The 23,514-nt window shown below is 33.9% G+C and overlaps 1 protein-coding gene and 1 pseudogene across 1 annotated transcript; one reads left to right on the forward strand and one right to left on the reverse strand.

The window, feature by feature from the left end:
• The first annotated feature begins 19,781 nt into the window (after positions 1 to 19,781).
• On the forward strand, positions 19,782 to 22,119 carry LOC136210899 (mitochondrial import inner membrane translocase subunit Tim13). The gene is made up of 2 exons (XM_066002345.1): positions 19,782 to 19,972; positions 21,749 to 22,119. The coding sequence occupies exons 1-2, from the start codon at positions 19,856 to 19,858 to the stop codon at positions 21,893 to 21,895; spliced, it is 264 nt and encodes an 87-aa protein (XP_065858417.1). The 5' UTR covers positions 19,782 to 19,855; the 3' UTR covers positions 21,896 to 22,119.
• A 5-nt stretch (positions 22,120 to 22,124) lies between these two features.
• On the reverse strand, positions 22,125 to 23,286 carry LOC136210900 (F-box protein At3g44326-like; annotated as a pseudogene).
• Between the last annotated feature and the right edge of the window lie 228 nt (positions 23,287 to 23,514).

The following is a 23,514-nucleotide window of genomic DNA, read 5'->3' on the forward strand; positions in this document are numbered from 1 at the left end:
GGAATAGACTTCCTCAGACTCATCTTCGATTATTTCTTCCTCTAACACGGGTTCCTCCTCGACCACCCCCATCACCGTATCTCTCTAGGAGAATTTCCCCAAACCTTTCTCGATAGAATTTTTGTCCACAGTATCCACTAATGTCCGAGAGCCCAGATTCAACTTAGAAAATGGTTCATTTTGAACCGCAGCCCCCTGGATAGTTGTCCCGCTCTTCGGGATTGTCGATCCACCATTATGGACCGTCGGCACGCCCACAAGGACAGCCGAGCCCCTGCCGCCTACCTCATTCTCCCCTACTGCCCTAGATCTAGGGAGCACTGCCGGCACACCAACCTGGGCAGCCGCCAGCACTACCGGCACCCCATCCTGGGCAGCCGAACCACTGCCCTGTGCCTCGCTTTCCCCTTCCGCCCCGGATCTAGAAAACCTGCGCCTCACGCCATCATCCGCCCCAGATCCAGGGATCCCGCACCTCCCTCCCTTCTGGCCTACCGGCGCTCCCTCATGCGTTGCCGGCACCCCTCCCAGACCAGCCGCATCCTTAACGCCCACAACACTCCCCCACGCCGCCACAGATCCGACCTCCTCTCCCCATTCCTCAACCCTAGCGCCCCTCGCCCTTGCCCCTTCCATCCCCAAATCCTCCTCGCCTCCCATACCCCCATCCAGATCCGGCCCCTCACCCTCCTTCCACGCCGCCGGCCGGTCTCGCTCCCTTGAGCGCTCCCTCACCCTCACACCCGCTCTCTCGCCGCTCTCACGCCGCACTCTCGTTGCTCTCTCCATTATTAATGTATTTTTACTAAATACTCATTATCTTTTTCTTCCTCAACATTAAATTTTGTTGGCTACAACAATACCGAATCGACTCTATTATTTGGAACACGCTATCATTAATAATTAATAAAATAAAAATATTAATTATTTTCTCACGTAACATTAAACATTAAATTTGATAGTTATTATTAATCATTTAATTTTTTGACAATTGTTTCATATGTAGTATACGTGTTTTACATGAGTTGTATGAGAAATTTGGCTCCATACGAATGATTTAATTTGGGTGGATCTAAAATTGCCCATGTTTTTTAAAAGATTGAAAGGGGATTGCTTCTAATTAATTGGATTCTTATGCCATATCATTTAATTAATTTCATGTAGGGATATATAAATGCTTGGCATTATTTGTCAGAAATTAAATAATTGGTTGTCTTTTTTTTTCCTTATCTTGCGCATGATATAAATTTACATGTGGAATTATATAGTCTCAGATGAAATATTTTCCCTTTATTTTTATTAATTTAAGTTGCAAGGCTCCACATGGCCACCAATGTTCATATATTAATATTCATTTTATTTTTTACTATAATAATTCAAATTTGAAGACATTGCTTGAAATTATTCATATGTTTGGAATTAGAATATAGTTCCCATTTTAATACATTCATTCATTTCATTTTCATGAAATCTTAACACATTGATAGAACATTCAATCCAAAAATTCTAGTTGATAGATAAGACTAAAAATAGTATTGATTTTATCTCTATATATATCCACTATATGATGTCGTATTGAAAATTCATTAGTAAATAGCTTGTTAGAATTTGAATTCTCCACTAGCTAGTTAGTCTAAAAAAGGTCTGACTATATAAAAAATTCCAAAATTTTAAGTTGATAGAAGTAAGACCTTAATGATAACGTTGTATCTGAATAGTCTTTTAGACCATTCTTCCCTAGGTTTAAGATGAGAATAACAGCTGGTCAGAGAGGGACCAACGTTTGGCGAATCTGCTCTGATGCTTAGGTTAGCAAGAGTTGAAAGAATATTGAAGATAATCAGAGTATTGATAATATCTGTGTTTATGTACCTCATATGGATCACATACAGTGGTTATCAAGCGCAATCTTCGTCATTCTAAGAGTGTGTCCTAATGCGTCACAGGACACATGTTTAGCCTTTGGTTGGCTCTGCCTCGTTCAGGCTGTGACATCGTCAGGTGGTGCACCCTGCTATGTAACAATCATGATGCCTTGTGTCCTAGTTTCATATGGCCTAGTGCCTTCAAACCTTTGAGGTGTCAAGTGGCGCGCTCTATCCTTTGTCTCGTATCCTTTGCAACCATTTTTATTGATCAAACGGTTGCTTTCTCCTAGCAGTACGGTCTCGGTGACAGACATTAGGGGAGGGGGATTCTTCCACGTGATTGAAGGCTGTTATTCATATATTCAGGGGATATTCATTCTTCTCGATCGGACGGTTTCTGTGAGTTCTCTAGATCAAAAAGTGACATTGATCCACATGCACATGATGTTTTCATGGAATATTTCTTAAGGTATCATATGTTTCCCTTCCCCTTCAGCCCTTGTCCAAGGTCTTTAGGGTTCGGAATGCCGAACGAAGAATGTTTGGTCTGATAATCCTTTGAATTGTGTGAAGGATTGAAAATGCTACCATATCTTATTTTGAATGCTTTAATGAAGCGTGATCATACGTGGTTCCGCAAGCGTGGAGTTACTTGGCTTGGGAACTTGTACCATCATGGCAGATGTCAATCATGCTGCTCTCTCTCTCTCTTTTCACACGATTGATTAGGACTCTTCGATTACTATTCCCTATCATTAATTACATTAAATGTAGGTTGTCGAATCATCATCGTTTCGAACGTTTTGAGACTGCCTATAAATACTTATAGTTTGGTGTTCATTTTCTTTATGCACTTTCTTTTTTCTCCTAAACCTGTGGTGGATTTTCTTGTTGCTTCCTTCTTCTCCGACAACCTAGCTCTTTTTGCTTAAGAAAATGAATTTACATCATTCTTTCCTTGTTTTATCTTCTTCTAGTATGGCTCCTAATTAAGAATTTTGAATAGGTCTCCCTTATAGATGAATTCACCCTAACCCAACTGACCTCTAAATATCTAGAGTTTGGGCGATTAGAGAGTGTACTTCACAACCTAAACTATATGATCACACGAGCTCCTAAAGGCCATGTAGGGTTTTATAAGATCATCTTAGAGCAGGGACTTAGATTGTCATTTTTTGATGGCATACTAACGTCCTAAATGAGTTTGACCTTTCATGCTCAAATCTCTCTAAATTGTTAGCTTAATTTGTTGTCCTTGGTCAAACTTTGTGATGATTTGGACATGGTCTTGACTGGGCCCTCTTCCGCCATACATGGACTCTCGCCATTCGGGAGATGGACGATGATGTGTGGTTTAAAAAAAAAACTTCGTCTGATTGGAAGCCCTTCATTACTAACAAAATCTCTAGCGTGAAAGATTTTAAATCGTATTGGTTTTAGATCCGTATCCTAAATGATAAAGAGGAGAGGCCATTAGAAAGGGCCTTGTATCCCGAGGGGGTTTCCCTTCCGGGCCTCATGGAATAATGACCCAGACTAGAGGATGATTCACTTTGTCATTACTTGACCTCCGTTGATTTTTCCTTTACTCGATGAGAATTCTTTGATCACTTCGAGAGTTCTTTTTGTGATTATCGGCACTATGTGCAACCTTTGTATTGTCCTTCTATGTGTTATCCAAACCCACCACCTTTGTTCAATACATGTTATCCAAAGCTTAAAAAAGAAACTTAGGGAATCATTCCGGTTTGAATAAAGTTCAATCAATTTAGGAATACAATAAGACTTAAGTAAAAGAATTAATTTCACAACATTGTAGTTGCTAAGCTATAAGAGATGTAAACCTTGCTCATCATTATAAGAAGTTATGGCTAATGTTAACTAATGCACCTTAAGGCTAAAATGCATTACACCCCACTCAAGTGAGTTTTTGAGCCCACATTTAGCAATTTTCAATTCCTGATTACTTATTATTTCTTGTTGAGTGAGTCTGCTTGAATTATTAAGTCTAGAACTTGCTCTGGTAGCCCTTTCAAAACTACATGATTGTGAATAAACTTAGATGATGGAGGCATGCCACCACTCCCCCCATCACACAAACAATAAACTTCCCACCATTTACCATGAACTGACTTATCTTTAGGATCTGCCAAGAAATTTAGAATTTCCTCAAAACTAGAATCAGTAAAAAGAATGTTGAAACCTTCATGTTTATGAGCTATTTGATAAAAGTTTAAACAAAAATCCTCTGCTAGGGATAAAGTAGAACAAATTCTAATTTTTCATTAATATTAGTCCTAAAATCCTCACACATCAAATTTCGAACAGCTCACATAAGCATAAATTATGCCAAACTTGGCTCATCTTTTGAACTTGGCAGACACCTTACCAAAACCATTTCATACTCAATCACCTTAAACCCACCACAACATATCCACAAAATAATTTTAGATAATGTTTCTTCTCAATATGAAGTAGTAGAGTTTGGACCAATTTGCAAGCATATGACACGTAATTGTTCATAACATGGCTGAAGGAGTGACAGGCACCTAACCTAAACACCTTGAGAGAAGTGTGAAAATCACTCAGCGAGAACTTTAAAAGTCTAAGTGTATTAATTAATCTAGTTAGGACTTCCATCTCATCTTTTGCTTGCCAAAATAGATTGAAAGTTAAAAGCCCTACTTTGCACATAAATGAATTCTAGTAGATTTTTTGTATTAACCATGTATCTATTCTAGTGTGCCCTTGAAACTTGTCCTCGTTTTTTCCTTTCCTTGTTTCTTTCTTTCCTTTTCTGATCTTCTTTTGCTTGAGGACGCAAAGTTTATTTTGGGGGGTGTTTGATAAGTGCAATTTTATACCTAATTAATTAAGGAAATTTTACATGATTAAAAGCCAAAAGAAGCTACAATTCATCCCTATTGCTCATAAATTGCCTTATCTATACAGGTTGTTCTATTTGCAATCTGCTTGTTTTCCTCCAGGAGTACAGAATAGTCAACCCAAAAGGAGAAGAGGATCACGAGAAGAAAAATCATGGGGAGAATAAATCCTCATTTTCAAGACAATTATAATATGTTAAAAAAAATCATAAATCACATGCTAGCCTTTTGTGGCACTTTAAAAAGTTAAACATTTATTTTATTAGAGCAGGTAGTTTGGCTGCTTCTATTTTTGTCTGCATGTGGTAGATTGTTTTGTTTTTATGTGGCAGACTGTTCTCAACTGTTAAGTTTTAGGTTGTTGTTTTTATTGTAGTTATTTTATTATTTCCGTTGTGCTTTATATAGATCCATTTTGGGGATGCTAGGGACATCAATTTATCTACCATCTATTCTTATATCTGAATACTTTTGGGTCCAAGGACCATTATCTATCAAAAATCACTTTTTCTAAGTGTTATCTTTATTTTTCATTGATTCTGATTATGAGCATGAGTGAATAGTCACTCTACGGGCTGAAGCCATCCTTAGGCCGGTGAATGTAAGTGGTTTCTCCCTGTGGAGATAATAATTTACCATCACTTTATTACTTGTACCTAGTGCACTTGCTAGTGTCGCACCTTTTGGGGACAACAACCCTTTGTTGTCCCCAAAATGTGTGACACTAGCAAGTGCACTAGGTATAAGTAATAAAATAATGGTAAATTATTGTATCCACATGGAGAAACCACTTACAGGGACAACAAAGGGTTGTTATCAGTAAAGATGTGATCTTTGAGGAAGAAAAAAATTAGGATTAGGAACAAACTTTGAGGAGCAGATATAGATAACATTGGTGTGGGGTAATGATGATCTTAGTGATGATGAGTATAAAATAGAACATAACAATAAAGGTGACGATACAGAGTTTGATAATGGGGAAGAAAAAAGTTTGGACAGAGAAAATAGTGAAGATAGTAATGAAGAAAGGATTAGTAGATTTGGGAAGTGAAAATAGTGAAAACAATGAAAATAGAATCGAAGAAGGGACTAGCAACACAATCAATAGGAGAGAAGAAAAAATAATAACTTGGATGGGAGAGTATGAAAGCAAAGAAGGTTTATGTGAAGAAGATGAAGCTGCATATATGGTAGCTAATGATGTTTAAGATCCTCTATTTTTCGAATAAGCAATTAAAAAAAGAAAAATGGAGGCTTGAATTGGATGTAAAAATGCAATCAATTGAGAAAAAACATGGCATAGTTTATAATTGATCTACCTAGTGTTGCTAAAAAAATATTGGTGTTAAATGGATTTATAAGACTAAGAGAAATGAACACGATGAGGTGGTAAAGTACAAGGCTTGTCTTATGGCTAAGGGATACTCACAAAGGGAAGGAATTGATTATTCAGAACTCTATGCTCCATTTGCAAGATTAGACACTGTCTGGACCATCATTGCTCTAACTGCACACAAGGGTTGGAAAATATTTCAGCTCGACGTCAAGTCTGCATTCCTACATAGAGAAATCAGTGAGAAGGTATATGTAGAACAACCAAAAAGCTATATAAAGAAGGAAAAGGAATGGAAGGTGTGTGAACTCCATAAATCTTTATATAGAGTGAAACAAGTGCCCTGCTTGGTTCATTTGTATTGATGGTTATTCTGTGAAGGAAGGGTTCCAAAAATGTGCAAGTGAACCAACACTTTTCACTAAACAAAGTAGTGAGGGTCATATAATCATTGTAAGTATATACATTGATGATTTTTTTTATTAGGGATAATGTACTTTCTCTGAATAACTTTAAGAAGTCATTAATGAAAGAATTTGGCATGACAAACATGGGGAGCATTAGTTACTTCCTTAGGTTAGAAGTTCTATAAAAGGATGAATGGATTTTTATTCATTAAAAGAGATATACACTGTAGGTATGGAAGAAATTTGGAATGCTTGAAAGCAAGATAGTCAACATATGAATTGTACCAGGTACAAAACTACAAAGAGATAAGAATGGAACTATAATGCATGCAACTCGTTACAAGCATCTTATAGGAAGCATGTTCTATTTGACATCAACTAGGCCCAACCTAATGTTCATAACAAACCCCTTGAGCAGATTTACAACAAGTCTAATCGATCTACATATGCATGTAGCCAATAAGTCATTACATACCTGAAGGGCACAATAGGATATGTGATTTAATACAATCATGAAACATGCAAAAAACTTTCAACATTCATTAGCAGTGATTATGCTAGAGACATTAAAGATAGCAAGAGCACCACTAAGTTAAGGCGCTATATAATAGAGCTCAAAGAAACAACCAATTGTGACATTGTCTACCACAGAATCAGAAGTTGAATATATGGCCGCTGCAACTAGCGCTCGTTAGGCAATATGGCTAGAGAGAATCCTAAAGCAACTACGACATTGAGAAGAAGAAGAAGAGTATCGAGATCATGTGTGACAACACATCCACCATAAAACTGTCCAAAATTCAGTGCATCATGGCTGTTGCAGACATGTTCAAGTCAACTACCATTTTCTTAGAGATTTAGTTAATGAAGGTTCCATCGCACTACTATATATGGAAGCATGGAATAGGTCGTAGATATTATGACCAAACCTCTCAAGAATGATGTGTTTGTTATGCACGAAGTCAAAGAAGTAACACTATAAGAAATCAGTGAGTTAGCGACCGAATTTTCGGTCGCTAATTCAGTCGCTAAAACGGTTTAGCGACCGAATAAAATCGGTCGCTATATTACCTGTTGCAAATAATCAACGAATTGTTTTTCATTATCGATCGCAAAAGTTTGCAACAGCTATCTGATCGCAAAATCGGTCGCTAAAAGTTGCGATCGGTTTTTGCGACCACAAACCATCGGTAAATTGCTCAAATGATCCATGAAGTGGCGATAGTTTACCGAGAAATTACCAACGGATTTCTATCGGTAACCTTTCCATTGAGTTATTATATTAGCTTTACCGACGGACCAAGATTATATATTCTGTCGGTAATTCGCTGGAAATGTTTTATAATTATAATTTCAATTACAATTGTATTGTAAACAGATGAATAATTTAAATTTAACTAATAAAATGGTTGAAACTATATATATATATATAAACATATAATATTTGAAGTTTAAGCCAAAATACATAAATATGATAATGTTATACCTAGGTTAACTTAATCAGTTTTGTCAAAATATATCAGCTAACCTAATAAAATAAGTCAAAATATATGTCATTATCCAACACCTAAATTTATCTTACTTCGAACTACGCTCTAAATTTCGTACACTCGCTTGAAGATGATTGATAGTAATTTGAAGTTGATTGATAGATGGGCCAATTTGTGTCTACAGATTTGTCAATTTCTCTCGAAGCTCTCTCACCTCATTTGCACTGGCAAGCAATTGTACACCTTCAGCCAATCGATCATGTCGTTCTGTTACTTGCTCTAGATGTGCTATATACCTGCTTCTATCGGCATTCAAGCCATTAAGGCGCTCCTGTACTGTCTCAAGTGTGGTTCTTACCTTATGAATTCTAGTACTATCACCTAAATTGGATGCACCAACAGAACTTGAATAGGACGATGCTCTTGAATTTCTAAGATAGATGTCATGATAATATTCGGAAGCAGCTGAACCCAATCCAAAAATTTCTCCATCCCGATTAAGCCCTCCAGCAGCCTTGTAGTACGCTTGTAACTCATCAATGGAATCAACAACTTCCTCAGTACTATGTTGAACTTGAACTTGAGTGAGATGTTCATAATTTTCCTAAAAAATGAACAATGAAATATTAATACAATAAGTATATGAAATAAACCAATATGCAAAATGATACACAAAGATGCTCTTAATGTTTAAAAGGGACGATTTCAGCAATTGCAGTAACTATCTGATATGAAATAAACCAATACGAAATATAACCAATCTGATATGACTAAACCAGAAATGTCCAAATAAAACCAAATTGCAGTAACTATCTGAAATGACCAATCTGGAATGACAAAATCAGAAATGTCCAAATAAACCAAATTGTAGTAACTATCTGAAATGACCAATCTGAAATGACAAAATCTGATATGACAAATGTCCAAATAAACCAAATTGCAGTAAGTATCTAAAATGACCAATTTGGTATGACCAAATTAGAAATGTCCAAATAAATCAAATTGTAGTAACCATCTGAAATGACCAATCTGAAATGACAAAATCTGAAATAAACCAAATTGTAAAAAAAAAAAACTAATTGCAATAATAAACTAATCACTGTTTGTAGTTTCAATGCCCCAAGAAATTAAAATCCTCAAAAGACTCTTTACACATGAACATGTCAGTTAAAGGACCATATCATTCAAGCAAAAAATAAAACAAAATAATCCATCATTCTCTACAAAGCTATAATACAAAAAACAACTTTATCTCAATCAATATGAGAAATGCAATAGGCCAATACCAGATAAGGATGAATCAAACAGAGATTTTCATATGCAGTTTAATTATGTATGGAACTAGTATCAGCCATATCATTAGGCAAAACATACAACATAAATAACTACTCTTACTTGGGTTTTTCTGCAGCGATACCGAAGGTAACTTTATCGTGATCTTTTGTGAGTGCATACAAGAAGAACTGGTCTGGATTCAAGGCCTTACCAAGCTCTTTTTCCTGAAGCAAACACATATTAGTATCAAATAAAACAGCAGAACATGTTAATGATGCCCTGATTGATCAAATTGCTAATAATAAACTCATTCACAAGAAACATTATCATGTAAAAAAGTAGAGTAGAGCAGAACAAGGATCAAAATTTACTTACCAGTTTTGATGCAGTTTTTGCATGGGATACTGAACCACCAGTATGGGTACCTTTCGCTACGCTAGATTTTCCTACCCTTATTTTACTTGCTAACTCACTTTTTCTCTTAAACTCATTCGTGTCCCACATACGCCACCAAGCATCCCATACATCTTTAGGGCACAAAGGAGGCATTTTGATTTTCGCAGCATATAAAATGTAATTTTATAATGGTAAAAAGCACTCTAACAACTTCAACATTCAAAGCAGTGGTGATATAAACCAAGAGAGCAGAAAAAACCAGAACAACCAAAGCAGTAACAGAATGAACCGTTATACCAGATCAAAATGCATATGCAAGTATGTATGAAACAATGACGCGTGCATCAGACTCATTAACACGTCAGGACTCAATAAAACACCAAATGAATGTTCAAATCAGCCCATAATTCCAAAGACTGAAATTCAGTACCATCGAGTAAAAAACTCACAAGGTTAAACAATAACAAGCTTATCAGCATTTCCTATATTAAAGCTGCAGAGTCTGTAGAGGTACATCCATCACATAGATTACTAAAGATCCAAAAACATTATAACATGCTAGTTTCAAATGGATCATCATAAAGTTAGAAGCTCTACACAAACATATCCATCATGTACAACCTTAACACTAGTTGAAACTTACAGTGCAGAAATAAACATGCTTGTAAACAAATCTACCGCCATCTCTACTCTCTTACAACAAATACCGATGATTGAAGAAAATAACGCAGTAACATGCAAAAGCAGAGGGAGACTTCATCATGGAATCTATCAAAGAACTTGAACCATGAATAAAGCAAATTCAACCTATTTCCAAACAAAATGGCCAAGAAATAGAAGTGAATGGTCCAATATTCAAGATTCACTCTTTGTTTGGATGGGGTACAAGGGTCATTAAAAGGGGGGGATGGGGAAGGTTTTGACGGGTAAGTGTTTAATCCTCCTTAGCACTCCAATTTGGAGTGTTAAGATTTAGAACAAAATTTAACCTTTCATAAAATCTTATTAATCCATACCTATTCAAATCCATCTTCCCAAACATAGGGTTACCACTAACTCTCAATTTATTAACACTCTCAAACTTCCTCCCAAATGAAGTGTCAATGAAGAAAGTCAATGACCATGCAATCATTCTCAATAATTGAGAATGGTTTAAGAATTGAACAACGAGAATGGTTTAAGAATTGAAGAAAATTGTCTCATCTATAGAAGATTTTCCCATTCGAAAGATAGAAAGAGAGAGCAAAAACTCCAGCCAAATTCTAATCGAATTTCCTAGTCCATATGCAAGTGAGTTGATGGGGGTAGAGAGCAGAGAGGGGAGGGACTGATGGGTTCATACTTGACCCTAATAACCATACATTATTTCATCACAAATGGGCTAAATGGGCTGATTAATTATGCTAAATTACGGACTAAAGAGCCTTTCTTGCAGATTTTGTGAAGTCAAGCAGGAAAAGCTGTCACGCAGCCTGTTTTACAGGAAAAGGTGAAGGAGACCCTTCGGACCGAAGGACAACAACGTAAAGCACTAGAAGACAACAACAAAAGGAGGCGGAATCAGGGATGGTCAGCGGCAAGAAGAAGATTTTGGGGCCTTGAGTGTTCAAATATCCATAACCAACCTTAATGCATGAAAAATATATGTACTTGTGTCTGAACAATTTGCTTTTGTACATTTTATTTTATTTTTATTTCCTCTCTCCTTATTAAGTAGAGAACGGATAGGAGGAGAGAGCACTTACTTTTTGGATAATTTTCAGATCTTAAACTTCATCTCTCTCGGGAGAACTCTCTTAATTTCTGACCTAACTCCATTGATGAGGATTTATTGCATATTTTATGGCTGTTCACTCATTACTATGAGTGAGTAGTCATCCGAATGAGCTAAGCCAGTTACGGACTAGAGTTGTAAGTTTTTCTTAGCTTATTTATGAATGAATGTAGTTATTTCTATGGTGTGTTTAATGATGTTCTTCATGTGTGGGTTTATTAACTCTTATCTTAGCGTTTATAAATGATGGGAGACTACTTTTATACTCACTTATCTATCATTGAACATGTAAAATCAGAAATAGAAATATAATGGTTTTATATCAAGGGTTTTCATTACATGAAATGCTGCTTAATGCTTAATGCAAGAAAGAAACACATTTGGGGACGCTTAAAGGTTTAGTAAATCTTAGAATCTCAAGAACACACGAGAGTTGACTTGAGTGGGCCTAAAGTAGAGACCTTGACCCACATCATATTACATTCATGAATAAATAGGTAAAAGTTAAACTGTAAACTCCCTGTTCATGTTAGGCTTAGCTTGTTCTCTCTTTTTATCGTGATAAATCATTTTTCTCTGAACTCATTCTCTATAGATCAGTTGCTTTTACGTTATTCTAATCAAATCATATGAAACTCATCCTCAACTAAAACGATACTCTACTTACCAATATATTACTTGTACCTAGTGCACTTGCTAGAGTCACCTTTTAGGACAACAGGGACAAACAACAGCAAATATTGGAAGGAGACCATAATCTGAGAGTAATAATAGAGAATAAAAGAAAAGCAACAGACATATAAACTGAACTTAAGAGAGTCGACCACATACATTAGTTATCCAACTACTAAAAAGCCCAATTTCTTTGACCCTAACTTCGTTCAAAAATTGTCATGTTAATATGATTAAACAACAGAATATGCACAGTAACAAGTGTAGTATCAATTTGTTCTCTGCTATGAGTGATAATAAAGTTTGTAGATACTAAAGCTTGCAGCAAACATTCAAACAAAGCATATTATGCATTCAGCAAATACAACTATATTGCTTTAAGGAGGCCAATAAGCATTAAAAGAATTTTACTTTTGGCATTAATGGCACCCATAATGCATTTTGCAGTTCAGAAAAAAATATGCATATTTGAAAAATGGTATACACTAATGATAGGCAACCGACATACACTAGTAACAAGCATTGCCTCCTTGAAAGGGGAAGCTACATAATAAGATAGCAAAATAATTAAAAAAAGAACTCAGAAACTGATAACTGATTTTAATTAGTAAGAGCCTATAACTGTAAAGCACAATTTCAGAACACATAACTTCAAGTTTACCTGAAAATGTATGAATTTATCTGAAAATGATTGACTTTGGTCAAGATAGTCAAGCAATAACTCCAACCCTTTAAACTCGGCTCTCAAATTCAGCAGATTCCTCTAACAAAAACTAGCCAGAGAGAGAATATTTAGGAGGCATGCTCAAACATATATATTGCAAGAACTGCTAAAGTCATGAGTTGGAATAGAAAATTAAATTCAAAATATCACATGCTTCTATCTGTTAGTACATACTACCGGGAACATTTAACTAGACAAAAGCAGAGTAATCGATGAACATAGCCATTAGTAGAGAGAATAAACCAAACAGGACACTCTTTGTAACTTCTTCTTTAATTTCAGAGCTTAAGCATAAAAAAAATTAGGCATAAACACAAACCTGAAGAGACCTAGAGTTTTTGTTCTTCGGTTTTTGTTCTTCCTCGAGACCTAGATTTTCTTCCAGGCCATGAGTAGTTGCCAGATTCAAGAGAACGACCACTAGAGAGAGAAGAGGGATTAGGTCTGAAAATGAAAGATGTCGAATAGGAGGGTGGAATTTGTAGGTCGATTTCTGGAAGCCATTAGGAATTAGGAGAGAGAAGCATTTTAGGGTTTTTGCGAAGAGAAGAGAGTTTGGGTTTTTTTGATCGGAGTGTTTTCTATTTATATTTTTTATTTCTTTTTTATTTTTTTTTACCCCAAAACCTTGCAACAGGGTACATAGTTGTTAAATGAAAAGAAGGTTGCTAAAATGGGCTGTATTTTTCCCTCCATTTTTTGCAAGAACGAAATATTATGGGCGCCCGAATTGGTCGCTAATTTAGCGACTGATTTTTCTCCGGTCGCTAAAATCGGTCTCTAATTCGATGTTTTCTTGTAGTGCTATAAGCTAAACATGTTTAAGGGGGAGAATGAACCAAGCTCTAAGATGTTGATGTTGTTACGATTCTCTCTTATCCGATCTGTGGGTAATTTCGTGAGTTAGAAAATACGTTTTGAGTTTGTTTCTCTTTATAGATCTTAAATAGTCATCATCTTTTTGAATAAGATAAGGTAAAAGATTCAGTTTGGTAAGAACTAAAACCCTAATACACTTCTATTCTCTACATCATGAAAAGTTTTCAATGCCTGAATTATAAGAATATTTGACAATATATATGTATAAACTTGTAAATATGGAAATAAAGTGACTTTTAAAACTAGTTGTAATATTTATTAATGTTGTATAAATGATAAGGACTAGTTTGCATAAACAAAAGAATCAAGTGGGAACTTTATAATATATCCAGCTTAGCTGGTACTGATATAGCTAGCTGTAGCACAACTGAATACACCAACCATCAGGTATAAATTTGCCTCCAAATAATTGTTTATTTACCAATAATCACATGTTCACTTCCTATGGAATGGAAATAAGTTTCAACAATTATTTTTTTTATTATTATCTTATCAGTACTATGTATTAAAATTTTAACTAACAAATTCAAATTAAAGAAAAAAGTATAATATTTCATAAAAAAAAGGTATGATATTATACGAAGAAATCATTTGACTTGAATGGAGAAATAAAGTTTTGAATTACTAATTTCTATTATTATTTTTTATAAATCTTTCTTAGTGGAATTTTGAAGAAAAATGAAAGGATAAAATTGCTTACCCCAATTTTAAAAACTAAGAGTAAAATGGTCTCTAAAATTGATATATATGATCATTTCAATTTTGAATGATAATATTTTATTAATTAGACAAAATTTGACCAATATTTAGATATTAAAATTAATTTAATAAAATTAATTTTTCAAATATTACCAATTTAAATATATATTTTTTTTTATAAAACCAACTTAAATATTAGATATTTAAACTCAATTTGAACTAAATTGATCCATCCTTCCAACATCAAGAGTTATTTTTTACCCTAAATTCTTGGATAAATTACAGTCATAGCCTAAACTTTACATTTATTTTCATTATGGCCCCTGAACTTCAAAATAGAACATTGTGGTCCTTTGAGCTTTACACTTTTCTGACATAATACCCTCTTTTAACGTTTTTTAGAACCATATTTCGCATGGAACTATCGTTTTTAATTTTCCGAATCACAAATTTCACATATTTCTCTCTCAAACAACCAAATTCTCTCTTCTAACTAAACATCACCTAAATGACATAAAAACCAAAAACTTCAAAAATTAAAGTTACTTAAAATATCATTTCTACCGATTCTATAATGGAGAATTACCTGTTATTGCAGTAATTATATTGATCAATTAAAATGAGTATATGCGTCATTATATTAGTAAAATTAGTAAAATGTAAAGTTGAGATATTAATGAAAAAGTAAATGCAATATATGGAATTTACCCCTAAAATTCCAATATATGTTTTTTTTTTTTTTTTTGATAAAATTCCCAATATATTATGAAACTGAATTAAAAGATGGACCCGATAAAAGGAAAAGGAAGAGAGGTTGAAAAGTGGAAAAATGGTAGAGAGAAGAGCCATAAAATGATGGGGGAAGGAATGGGAGAGTGTTAGAGATATTAATAGAAAAAATATAATTATTGATTGACACGCAACCTACTTACTTTTTTATTTATAATAAAGTATAAATTTGTAAATATGTTTGCCTTTTTAAGCTAACTCAGTAATAAAATGAAAGCTTGTGTGGTTCCATAGTATTTAAGCATCTTGTTCCTAAGAGTAGGTAGGTTCTAGGTTTAAGTCCTCTGTTTATAGGGTTTCCCTCTTATTATGAAAGTTATTCATTATCAACATTATGCTTTCTTTTTTTTCATTTCCTTATGGGGGACCTCTTACTGCATCTGTCCTTTTTTATTTTTCTTTAACTATATTATCAAAGGGTAAATTACTTCACAACCTTTTTTTTATTCGTAGTCGGTTTGTTTTACTTATTGTTTGCTAGTGCTGTTTGCTGTCTGCAATTTACTGTTTGCTGTTGGAAAAAACTGTTTTTCTAAAATGTAGAGATTTCATACTTTTGTAAAAGATTACTTTTCAGGTGTAAAAGTCAAAGTCACTAACCAAACATCTAAAATTCTCTCTTTTGAAGTGAAAATGTAAATGAGCAATCAAATATCCTCTTATTATAGTTTATGAACTTCAAAATCGAAGATTATAGTTCTTGATATTTGCAGTTTACTAACATAATAACTCTTTTCAACGTTGATTATGATATTCAGTCTAATAACATGTAATTCTTCATTATAGAGTTGATGGAAATGATATTCTAATAAATTTAGTTTTGAACTTTTTGATTTTAAAGTCATTTAGATGTACGGTTAAGAGAGAAAATTTAGAAAACGGTGATTTGAAAAAAAAAAAATTGTGGTTGCATTATGTGTCTCTAAACAACTTTAACATTTGGACTTTTTCATTTTAAGATCGGCATTAGTTGTTTTGACTTGGTCGACGGTAAAATGAGGCCATAATGAAAGTAGTGTAAGGTTCAGGGGTTAAAGTAAGTACAAGTTCAAGGACCATGAGTGTAATTAACCTATTATCAAAGAATAATTGCAAATTTAGCCTGGATTTCCTCTACATGTAGAAAATAATGTAAATTAAGCCTAATGCTTACCGGTTGATGTCATATTTCCAAACCCTAATTGATGGAAAATAGATTTTTTATTAACAAAAGATGTGCAATTTGAAAATTGGAGGCTAACTATAACATGAAATGACACATTAAAAAAAAAAAACTAATTTTCGTCAATTATATTTATTGCACCAACTGATGAATGTTACGTTTAATATAATGTTTTTAACGTGAAGACTAAATTCGATATTCCCAATAACCATAGGATAAACTTATATACTTTATCTATATTATCAGATTACATCTGGGAATTAATCGCACAATTAAAGAGTTTTATACCTTGAACAATAATTAACGCCAAATTCAAGTACATGAGCATCAATACAAATTTACATAAGTATGGAGGCTGAAATATAACTTTTTCTGTAGTCTGATTTTTTTTTTTTTTCATCACTACTCGATAAGTCTTGATTTTTACTTTTTTTTTTTTGTCATGAGTCGAACAGTTTCATTATAATCACATCACACGAATAAAAAAATTGATTTTCAACGGTTAAAAATATAAATTTTGACCAATGAAATGAATAACATATATATGTTGATCAAAATTCATAACAAAAACTAAAAATATCATATACTATATAGTAAAATTAAAAGATTAGAGTTTACTCCACATTCAGAATCATCAGTAAGCTTTTTTGCCTCATAAAATTATACATGTACAAGATTTGATATGTTATAACAGATTGGTTTGTTATAATTAATGACAATAAACTAAAGAAATAAAGATAGAATGAAATGAAATGAACACATACAGAAGAAGAAAGCAGACAAAAAAAATCAGTGGTTGCAGGTCGAAGATAAGCATAAGAAAGAGATAAAAAGGTAAAATTATAAAAAGATAAAAAGATGGAGGACCACTTGGTTCCAAATTAAGTTGAGAAAGGACCACCCAAAAATACAATACCAGTCCCAGTTGGCGGCTATCTTGTTTTATCTACCCTTTAATTAATTAATTAAGATGATTAATTAGTGTTACAATTAGAGTAACCAAAACTCAACTTGGTTTTAGGGGCTCAATGAAAATATAGTGTGTGTTTTAAGTTAAAAATATAATTAATGTAGTCAATTATATAGTTCAAAAAAAAAAATGTAGTCAATCATATATAGTAATATTTTATATGTAAGTTGTAATTTATGCATGAAAACTTTCAAAATAGTTGGATTTGGACCAACCAAAAATGGGCAATTACAGGCAAAAGAGTGGCTTAATTAATTTATTAATTGGTGGAGATTCAATTTCAGTTCCCTACTCAAGGTCTTGAGATTTTGTGCATTTATATATAATATAAATAATTATATGCATGTGCTGTTTGTTTAATTTCATGACTTTCTTTCATATTATCTCTAATTGTAATTTTAAACTTATAACCGATGATTAATTAAGAAATTAAGAAAATAAAGCAATTAAGCAAGCACTGATAGTAATTAACAGAAGAATCAACAATTAATTAATATCAGATAACTATAGAGGACTTGACACTAGATTAGTATCTGAATAATGAAAGACAGTACATAGCGAGAAAATTTACAGTGTTTCGGAAGCAATACATTCAACTAATAAAAATCATAAAAGTATATATATATATATATATATATTAATTGATTCGTTAGATATATTATTCTGAAATACAATAAAAAAAATTTGACTCTTAGCCAAGCTAGATAAGCTCGGCAAGGTTTCAGGATGAGCCAGACAACTATTGATCATATACAAAAGGTTGGGGTGACAATGTTTAATACATAAATATAAGGGTAAATTTCAAATAAAATCTCGGTGGTTTCACTAATTTTCAGATAAAAGATTGTGGTTTACTTTTTGTCAAAACGAGGATTGAGGTTTTCAACTTTAGCAAAATAAGGACTTTTTCGATCGATACTATTAAAATCACTCTTAATGACTTCAAAAATGACATATTTTAAGAACTACTAATATTCTAAGGAACTTTAATTCTTCAACTTTTTTATTTTGAGATCATTTAGATGAAGTTTGGTAAAGAGAGAGGAAGTTAATGTTTAGAAAGTTCCAAAAAAGATGATTTTTGAAAATCGAAAATGTAGTTCCATAGAAAATATGACATTGAACAACTTTAATTCTTGAAAATTTTCATTTTAAGGTCGTTAAAGATAGTTTTAATAACATTAATCCAAGTGTGAAACCTCAATCCTCGTTTTGACAAAAAGTAAACCACAGTCCTTTATCTGAAAATTAGTGAAACCACAGAGGTTTTATTTGAACTTTACCCTAAATATAATATATGCATAATCTGATTGACATTTAATACGATGTATTTACATAAATAAAATTTTAGTATTTAAATTTCCAACTAATATGAACTTACTTTTCATTTAAGAGATTCGAAAAAGATATTATAATAATATTTCGAGTCGAATCCTCTCGAATTGAGCATTTATCGAGTTTTTTCATATTTGTCATTTATGTGTAGAATAAATAGCATATAAAAAAAGTTTTACAACATATTTAATGAGTTTAAATGATTAAAAAAAAGTGTCCGCCGTGATCAAGCTCTCAAAATAGTACTCCTATATTTCCTTATATAGATCATTCTAGCAAAATAGTTTTTTCCTCAAATATTAGTTTAGTTTTTTTGTCCAAATATTAAATTTTTGTATTGGTACATGTATTTTTTAATATTCCTATGTTTGTTCCCCAGTAGTGACATGAGAGAGAATTATTTTTAGTTAACCAATATATTTCTTAATTTGCAATGACTTATATAAGGAAATAATTGTTAGATAAACTCACAGATCATATGGTCGCTAACGGCGTGGTTGTGTATGGACGATAACTGTGGAAGACAAAGTAGAGAGAACTTGAGGAAGAAAAAACCTAATTAATCTTTAGGTTTGGATTTTGAACCTTAAATTACACTAGCCAAGACCCAGAACAATCATCAGATGTTTTTTTATGGACCTTATGAGTTGTAACTAGTTGAGAATAAAAGTCCAAAACTAAATTACTTATTTTTTTCATAGTCATTAATAGTATTTTGAATTAAAAATTAATTAATTATATATATATTAATTAAAAAATAATCGAGTTTGTTCTTGAACTTTCGATATGAACGTAAAGAAACTTCAACTTGACTTGTTAATATCTCGAGTCGAGCTCGAGTCGGACTTTGATCAAACTTTTGAGCTAAGGTGACTCATTAACGCCCCTAGTTGCAAGATCAACATTAACTTCCATATTGCAATTAGGTTAAATTTGAAATCTGGTTTTATACCTGTGACCAATAGGCCACAGCTATAATTTTTCTGAAATTTGCTCTTTTTTCATGTTAAGCAAATGGGCCTATTTCAGCCCGACCCAAGAGACTATTGGGCCTAAATCGTCCCAAAAAGTTAGAGCTCATTAGGAATAAAGGGTTTAAGGCTGCCATAAATAGACTGATATTCTAGGGTTTATGTCTGTGTATTTGTGCGGAATCAAATTTCGTCTGAGATTTTAGCGAACCGAAGAAAGCCAGCCATGGATTCCTTTTCTTCACCCTCAATGGGATCAGGATCGCCTCAGATGTCATCTTCCGATCTCATGGTCCAGTTGAAGAGTCAACTTGACCAGGCTTACGCTCAAGAGTTCCTCGAGGTACCTTTTTATCCATTACTTTGTCTCTCTTTGTTTCTTCCATTTTTATTCAGTGATGATGGTTCGGTTTCATTTCATTCGATTAGGAATTCTATTGAATTTCGTCCATAGGAAGCTATGTACCTTTTCCGAGACCTTGGATTAGCCTGTTTTCTATTCATTCAAATTCTTGGTTATATTCATTTAATGTGAACTATTGGACTTGTCAATTCATTTTCTTCTTTTTGCGGACTTAGATTTATTTTATACTCAATGTAATAAAGATCATCTTTGCACATTAAAGTAACAAGGTATTACGATGTAGATTCTAATTTGTTCTATCCTCTAAAGTGCATCTTCTCTAGTGTTTTCTATGCATATTTGAAGTTTAATGGATATCTATACTAACAAACACTCCTGCTTGCTAAACTAGGGGAATTCAGGCTATTTGTGTCACTTTGTGCCCATTCACTTATTTTGGTAGAGGTTTCCATATGGGAATGCGGTGAATGCAGTGAATGCAACATCATATCAATTAAAATTTAACTTTAACCTCCGTTTTCCTTATCTTTAGCCATCAAAAACAGGGAAGCAAATCCTGTTCCCATGTATAAATATATATACACACATATACACACAGTTATTAAAGGCGTGCCTTAGGCTCAAGTTTCACAAGGCCCTAGGCCTAGCGCCTCATAATGCCGAAGAATGGATTTGTTTCGAAGGCTCACACGTAGGTGTGCCTTCAATGGTTATAAGAGGTGTGCCTTTTGACTTAGAGTTTTTTAGGGTTTATACTTCTATTAATTATTTAGATGTTTTATTCTCCATGTTCATTATAATATCATCCAGTGTCCAAAATAAACCATAAAAGAGTCAAATAAAACAAGAAACAGAAAGTTTCATAAAAAAAGAATAACTAAGAAAGAGAAAGGAAGAACATATTTGCAGACCAAAACCCAAAAAAAAAAACAAAGAAGAAATCTGAATTTGTTGAATTAAAGAACTTGAAGCTAAAGATGAATTTGGATCTTGGAAGTCAATGTAGAACAAACTATCAGGGTGAGGAGAATGAGGATTTTGATGTTGGAGAAGATGATAGTGATAACAGTGATATTCACTACTAGTGATGAATATGGAAACTCATGGTGAAAAGTATTTCTTAGTTAACTTAGAATTTGGTTTGACTTTAGAATTTATTACTCTGATTATGGAAGAGTTAGAGTAGTTAAGTTGGGATTTATTGCATGTTGGAATTAATGATTAAGATTATGGATATGATTTAGTATTTGTTGCATTTTAGAATTTATCACTTCTGAAATGTTAAGTGTTGTCATATATAGTTTTATATATTCGCATTCTTTAGTGCACCTTGTGTCGCTCAGGTGCACGGCTATGCCTTGTGCCTGGGCCCCAAGACCCCTTTGATACACAGATACATGCTTGCTTCCGTGAAGTTAACAGAGAACGTTTGCTACGCCATCCTTACATCTTCAGAATTCTATGACTTGCATATACATTCAAAAACATATTAATTGATAGTTGATCAAGTGTTTATTCTCGAAGTGTTAGAGGTTCTTGTTTTCAAGCACACTTGAAAAGATTTTCTTACATTTACCTGTCGATATTGATCTCAATGGTTATATGATAATTTCCTGGATACAGTGCATTATTGTTTGCTTGAATTCTTCAACTGGGAATTCTGTAATTTACCATGCTGTATAATCTTAAACTTATTGGCACAATGAAATACTGTACTTGGCTCAACTTGGGTTTTTTTTTTCTTCCTCAATGCAGACTGTTAGGGGGAAGTGTTTTGACAAGTGTATCACAAAACCAGGATCAAGCCTCAGTGGGGGTGAAAGTAGCTGCGTCTCCAGGTGTGTGGATCGTTACATAGAGGCCACAGGCATTGTTGGCAGAGCTCTATTCAACGCACGCTGAATTGAGCCTTTGAGAAGAATCTCCTGCAAAATGTCTAAGGAAGTCATAGTAATAGAAGCGTCGTTTTTCATGCTTGTATCCCGTCTGTGTCTCCAGGGAACAAACATTCTCCATACTTTTTTGTTTTTTCACTTGAGTTTCAGCCATGAAAACTGTCAAATCTTGTACCTGTTAAATTAATTCAGTTAGTTTGAATGTTAATAAATTGTGTTATTTAAAATTTTCTTAGTACTGTGGAAAGAATTTGCATTTAAACTAATGAATCAAAGCATTACATAGAATTGCAAAAACTGCAATTTGAATACAAATATACATTCCATTAGTTACTTTTTCGCCTAACTTGCTCCTCCTGTTCATTTCTCCTCCTGTTCATTTCTTCCTTCCTCTTCTCATACTGATTGAAGCTATTTTCAACCTTAAGCTGATTTGTTGTTCGGCAGCTGTACAGAGCCTTACTGAGAATCATCAAACTCGTTCTTCCATCGGTAAGGGCTCCCCTTATATCCTCAATGCTCATGCTGATTTCCCTCCATTGAAGGTACCCTTCTTCTCCCCTCAACTTAAATTTAGCTGTTATATTAATTCTGGCGAGTTTGTCCGGTAACATGCACTCTTCAACTGGTATAATACTCCCAAAATGCATAATATAGTCCTCCTTATGAGGCCAGACACTTTGTACTGAGATTGGTTTCCATGTGGAGAGGTTAACTGATTTCCCTGTTTTATTATCTAGCAGTATCCAACTCAACCTGAGATCCTGCATCAGCTCCAAGTTCCAATGAGGCGACAACTGATCATCATCCGAAGTTTCAGGATTTCCGACTTCATCTTTATCATGTTCAAGGTGTAGAAGTTGGAGTTCGAAAGGGCAATTCAAAAACCATTTCCAACGTTCGTCGGAAAGGAACTCGGAATGGTCACTACCCATGATTTTCGAAGCAAAAGCATCAGAAACTTAAGGTATTCCACGTACAACAGTGGAAAAAACGCATTGATTCTTGTAGAAAACATCGACAAACGACACAAAATCACAAGGGGAAGTAGTATGAGAGTAAAGAGTAGCAGCAGAAGCAGATGCAGGTGCTTCATCATAGAATACAAAAGGAAAAGAATCAGCAAAGAATTGATGGAAACTGATTGGATGATAATGAGTGGTAGAAGGCCAAGTGGAATGGCAGAGCTGTCTCCACAAAGAAGACTCAAGAGCAACCTGTCGAAGGTAAGAAGCGGTGGAAGCAAAAGAAGCCAAGGCTAAACCGTCGAGACGCGACACAACATCAGCCACAAGGTCATCATTCATCCTCTCTAAATCATTCATCTTTATCTTAATCAATAATGAGATAAAATTAGATATGCATATGAAACTAAATTTATATCTTGATGACATAGTAGCACATGAAATTCATGTATGTAAGAATACAATGCATGTGTTAAAAGAGACGTCTTAAAGTTAGACTAGACCAGATAAGTGTCATGACATTGCCGACCAGATAAGCTTCTATTGTATTGTATGTGACCTAATCATTTTTGCTGTATATTGAAACTTTATCCATAATGACATGGGCTTTTTACCAAAATTGTAGACAATAGCTTCAGAGCAAAGCAAACGGTATACCTAA

The sequence above is a fragment of the Euphorbia lathyris genome, chromosome 1 (assembly GCF_963576675.1).
Source record: "Euphorbia lathyris chromosome 1, ddEupLath1.1, whole genome shotgun sequence".
NCBI lineage: Eukaryota > Viridiplantae > Streptophyta > Magnoliopsida > Malpighiales > Euphorbiaceae > Euphorbia > Euphorbia lathyris.

Coding starts and splice junctions, on each gene's coding strand:
- LOC136210899 (XM_066002345.1), top strand. CDS start 19,856: ATGGATTCCTTTTCTTCACCCTCAATGGGATCAGGATCGCCTCAGATG. Junction 19,973..21,748: donor ACGCTCAAGAGTTCCTCGAG/GTACCTTTTTAT, acceptor TCCTCAATGCAG/ACTGTTAGGGGGAAGTGTTT.